The sequence below is a fragment of the Momordica charantia genome, assembly GCF_013281855.1.
Source record: "Momordica charantia cultivar OHB3-1 chromosome 1 unlocalized genomic scaffold, Mcharantia_2.0 BLBB01000001.1, whole genome shotgun sequence".
NCBI classification, from domain to species: domain Eukaryota; kingdom Viridiplantae; phylum Streptophyta; class Magnoliopsida; order Cucurbitales; family Cucurbitaceae; genus Momordica; species Momordica charantia.
In genome coordinates this window covers 14338219-14343498 of record NW_028275157.1, presented here as the reverse complement: position 1 = coordinate 14343498, position 5280 = coordinate 14338219, and the positions used below count along the sequence as shown (strand labels likewise).

At 36.0% G+C, this 5280-nt stretch overlaps 1 protein-coding gene across 1 annotated transcript; it reads left to right on the top strand.

Moving 5' to 3' along the window:
* Positions 1–229: 229 nt before the first annotated feature.
* On the top strand, positions 230–4404 carry LOC111019449 (phosphatidylinositol:ceramide inositolphosphotransferase 2). Its single transcript, XM_022295841.2, has 12 exons — positions 230–683; positions 792–881; positions 1246–1332; positions 1416–1484; positions 2118–2198; positions 2429–2500; positions 2677–2737; positions 2822–2924; positions 3066–3161; positions 3256–3302; positions 3390–3517; positions 3610–4404. Exons 1-12 carry the CDS (start codon positions 651–653, stop codon positions 3691–3693), a joined length of 951 nt encoding a protein of 316 aa, XP_022151533.2. The 5' UTR covers positions 230–650; the 3' UTR covers positions 3694–4404.
* Positions 4405–5280: the final 876 nt, after the last annotated feature.

Genomic DNA, 5280 nt, shown 5'->3' with positions numbered 1-5280 from the left:
CAAATACTCATGGTATCAAAAAAAAATTTTTAAGTATAAAATTAAAATATAATCTCATAAATTAGAGAACCCGTAATTTAAATCAAAATTGAATTTTCTTTATTTTATGGGAGACTCCGAATCCCGTGTTGAACTCGCGTGGCCGGTAGCCGTCACCTCTTGTTAGCGAAGGAACCAGAGGCTTATTTATTTATTTTTAATTGTTTAATTTTTACTCTTATTTCAAAATTTTGATTTTTCAAATAACGCGTTGTCGCCTTTCTTATTCAAATACTTCGCCTTCGCTGGCTTCTCTTCTTCAACGTAATCTCTGATTTTTTTTTTCTTTTATCTTTTACTCAACAGATCTCGTTTCCTCCTTTTCGAATTTGATTTTCAGTCTATTATTCCAACCCAAGTATTGAAACGAATCGATTAAGTTTCTGATTCCTCCCGATTGCTTCTATTTTGGTTGTTGGAGGCTCTGGTTGTTCCTTCTTTTTTTGGAGGGAAATTAAACATTTCTGCCGTGGTTTAAGATTTCAGAGGCGATTTCCGTCGAGGGGTTTTTTTTTTCCTCTCTTAATTTTATTTGTTTTCGCGATGATCGATGTTGGGTTTACGAGGTTGATTCTGGAGTAATATGGAATTGGCTGTTCCACGAAGAGAAAATGAATCTTTACATTGGCCGGGAATCTTCAAAGGTTGGTTTTCTTATTGTGCTGGACGACGATTGTTTATGACGTCGTTTAATTTTTCATGTACTGTTGCTCTTGTTTAATGTGTTTGTTGTGTTTGTTGTGGGAGAGAAGCTATGGAAAAGAGTCTGTGCAGAGACCTCCACGGAGATCATCCTTCTCGTAGAGAATTGGAAATACCTTCTTGGGGGGCTCATTTGTCAGGTATTCTTTGATGATGAGAATTTTTATGGGAACTTGTCTGCAAATTTAAATGTTGTCATGTAGAGGCTTCCCCAACTTCATGCTCAGGGATGGCTTTTGTTTTCTTCACCACACTGCCTATCCAATTTCTGTAGAAACAGTGTTCATTTTAAGGATAGATTGAACTGTATTTGAAATTTGGATTTGAAAAGGTGTTGGAACTTGTAGAAACTTAAATATGCTTATAAATTGAAGAGGGAAGTAATATTTCTTTCGGATGTTTATGTCAAAGAGTTGAATAAGCTTTTGTTGTTTATTTTTTCTTTAGTCTGTCATTTTGTCAATGCCCTCCAAGCCTGACATGCAAAATACTTCTTATGGACAGTACATACATGGTTTAGCTGCTAGAGGAGTTCATTATATACATAGGCCTGGACCAGTACTTCAGGACGTTGGTTTCTTTCTTCTTCCGGTTAGTATCAAAACGTTGCATCCTTTGGTTTATATTACATTATCTTCAACTTAGATGTTCATTTTGAGTGTGTTTGAATATAGGAGCTCGGACCTGACAAAGCTTACATCAGTGAAACTTTGTTTTCTTTCATCTTTATATCATTTGTCTTGGTGAGGTTCCATTCCACCTTTCGCTAGTTTATTTTCTCCAATCTTTTTATATTACTGGTTTCTTGGTCACATAAAACATGAATTCCTGCTAGCATGTTAATATGCACCTTTTGTATTGAAAACTTTTTAGCAAGGCTTTGGTTTTATCCTCTATTTGATCTGCCTTTCTACATTCAACATCACTTAAACTATGGTAATGATCCATTGTCTTTCTCATTTTGATCAAGACTTCATGAGTAGACAGCGCATACTGAACTGAAGAAGAATATCCCGTGCTGATTTCTAGGGCTTGAATTATTTGACATTCTTGTTGTAAGGAGGTGACACAATTGTCATATGAGCAAAGCGTCTCTCTTGGTTGATGCCTGAAATTTGACTAGAAATTTGAGTGGCATATAAACAAGATGCCCTTTACAGTTTAATATCCATGAAATTGTATCTCATAGAAAAAGAGGGAAAAAAAAACTTGATCATGATTTTGTTTTTACTTTCTTTCATCCAGATCAATGCAGGTTTTGTTTTCTCATATCATTTATCTCTTTATGGCATATCGATTTGTTTTCTCAAGGAATTGTAGCATGACACACATGGATTGTTTTTAGTGGTTCTAATGATTTGATTTTTCTGTTGCAGTGGACCTTCCATCCTTTCATTCTCAAAACTAAAAAGATCTACACAGTTCTGCTATGGTGCAGGGTTCTAGCGTTTTTAGTTGTAAGTACAACTTTTGTTTCTTAGTTAACATTTTGGAGTCTTGTGGAATGTCTTCTGTGTTACGTGTTTGAGTCTTGCCTTTATCATCTCCCCTTTCCTCTTGCTAAAATTGGTTTCTTGAAAGAAACTATTTTTAAGAACTTTGTAGTTGATGTTACATCCCAGTTCCTTCACAACTTTGGTTAAAAGCAAACATTTATATTGTATGGCCTTCTTATTTGTTTTTTCAGGCTTCTCAAATCCTTCGTATTGTAACATTCTATTCAACCCAACTTCCTGGTCCGAACTACCATTGCCGTGAGGTATAATTTCTAATGTAGATCTGAATATTTCTCGGTGTGCCTGAAGGATAGGTGCAGATTAACTTTTGTTCATGAGTAAACTTGATTGATCAATGCAAGGCTTTTATTTTGTAATTATTTCAAAATGGCAATTAGAAAAGGAAAATGTCAGTGATGTCTTCACCACTTTTGTGCAGGGTTCAAAACTTGCCACGTTGCCTCCCCCGAAAAGCATACTCGAAGTTTTCATAATCAATCGTAAGGAATAATCATGAACGTTTAAAGTCATTTGAGATATTATTATTATTGCCATTATTCCTCATACAGTTGTTGCATTTGCAGTTCCAAGGGGTGTATTGTTTGGTTGTGGAGACTTAATTTTCTCATCGCACATGATCTTTACTCTTGTTTTTGTGCGCTCGTATCAGATATATGGTACTCAAAGGTATTATGTGACCCCTTCTTAAAAATTACTACAATATAAACAAAAAAAGAAAAAATGAAAGGCCAATTCTATACCTTAATGAGCTGCGGACGTATTAAAATTTTAAATACTAGCTAATGTTTTATTTTTGCAACATTTTAGGTTCATAAAGCAGTTGGCCTGGTTACTCGCTATAGTACAGAGCTTCTTGATTGTAGCCTCGCGCAAACATTACACTGTTGACGTTGTAGTAGCATGGTATAAAAAATGGCCATTCGCTTTGTTGTATGTTAAGAATCATGTATTGGGCTTTTTAATTTTTCATTGTTTTAAACGTTCCATCTTTCTGCAGGTATACAGTGAACCTGGTTGTATTCTTTGTTGATAAGAAGTTACCAGGTTACTTCTACTTTCTTATTGCCCTTTGTTCAATTTCATGGTCCGTTGACGACTACCTTTACTGAATACAAATTTTATCGATTTCAGAATTGCCCGACCGAACCAGTGTCGCTGCATCTACATTATTACCATTGAGCACAAAAGACAGAGACACCAAGACAAAAGATGAGAATCATAAGCTCATCAATGGGAACTCCGGGGACCCTGCAGATAGGGTACGTATCATCAACCATTCATATTCTGTTCATGATGTATAAATACCGGTTTCCTTTTCCTGAAAATTACTCGGTCCACTGTTCAACTCCAGAGATTAAGAACTCAAGTCAATGGCAAGATTGTTGAAGAGGGAACTGCAGTTCACATCAATACTTCCATGAATGGTGGTGCATAGGAGGGGCAACAGTAAGTTCTCCAAACGGGCCTGGAAAAAGATTTATATGAGAAACTGCTCAATCTTTGATTTAGGAGGGTTGGATGAATCTGGTTGTGAATCTGTATCTGGGATAGGTGAAATTAGTAGTTTAACTCTCTTTTAACCCCCACCCCGGAAAAAAAAAAGAAGGAATCAAAAAGGAAAAAGAAGTAATTTGAGTTATGTGCTTCTTTGACAATTTTGCAGCATCCTTTTTTCTACTTCTTATCTGCCTTAAACAGTGCATTAAATGGATCAAAAGTTTGAGAGTTTCCACTGTAAATATGTGAGGAAATGGACAAAAGATTTTGAAGAATGCATCATCATCTGATTCTGATAGGTACACAACATGCATAAACAGGGTGGAAGACAATGTGGTGGCAGTGGGGGCCCACATACAGAAAGATAGCAAGAACAGCAAACGTTGCAATTTGAAAAGTTTGATGAAATAACATGCGGGAGAGCACATGATGTTCCTTTTATGATGAGGATCTCTGGCATGTGCTGTCCCAGCAAAATTAATGCCCTTTTTTCTTTTTCTTTATTTTTCCTGCCCATCCCCACCTCCAAACCAAATCTTTCTCTGTAGGCAAGCTTTCTTTCTTTCTTTCTTTCTTTCTTTTTTAATATTATCAATGAGAATGGTATAAAACATCACACTCTCACAGGTGATTTGTTTTCATTTTAAAAGCAAGCTGGCTCTCAATCACGTGCCCTTTCTTTTTTCTCACATTGGCTGGGGGTGATCTACAAGTTATTTATTCTTTTTGGACCAAATCCATTATGTTCAATCAAAATACGTTTTCTCTGATCTTTTTTACCAATGTAATTGGGGTCAAACTCTTGATGGGTTCTTTATACCAACCGATTGAGACACGACGTAAGTGAAGAAGAGTATAAATAGTGTATATGTTGGAAAGTGGTTCGAGTTATACCTCTAGCGGGAAGAAGTACAAAGATTAGAAGTTGTTCTTTTTTTCTAAAACAAACTGTAGCTGTCTGAATCAAGCTGGGTGTCACCTCCAAAAGTACTGAAGAGAAAAGGAGAAAACATGAAGCATCTGTCTAGTTTTTCATGGATCCAAGACTGAGTTTACAGCAAAGCTTGGGTTTGTTTTAATGGCGGATATGGTTGGACACTTGACATCAAATTGGAGGACCCATATAATATAACAAAGAAATATGATGTTGGTGTGAGACTGGGTTGGAAGGCTAAAAGCATGGCTGTGGCCCCAGAAACAAAAAGCACTGCTTGCGCAATTTAAGCCTCTCGACTCTCCATTGATGACGACCAATGATGAATTCTTTTTTAGAGAGAGAAAAAAAATGTGTAAACTTACTTAAAATGTCGGTGTTTTTGTGTATTTTGGTTTCTGTAATTTCAAAACATCTTTTGTTTTATAAATACAAGGACCACAAAGTTGCTTTTCTTTACTCTTTTGGGTTAATATCAAAGGCTGAAATCAACCATAATTTGGAGTAATCTAATGATGTTTGTGTGTAATGCAATGATGATGATTGAGGCATGTCTTGACCACTTTGAAATGAGCTTCCTTTTCACTGTAA

Excerpts from the sequence above, each read along its gene's own strand:
- LOC111019449 (XM_022295841.2), top strand. The coding sequence starts at position 651 with ATGAATCTTTACATTGGCCGGGAATCTTCAAAG. Across the intron at positions 684-791 it reads TTGGCCGGGAATCTTCAAAG|CTATGGAAAAGAGTCTGTGC; the intron begins GTTGGTTTTCTT and ends GTGGGAGAGAAG. Across the intron at positions 2,738-2,821 it reads CGAAGTTTTCATAATCAATC|TTCCAAGGGGTGTATTGTTT; the intron begins GTAAGGAATAAT and ends TTGCATTTGCAG.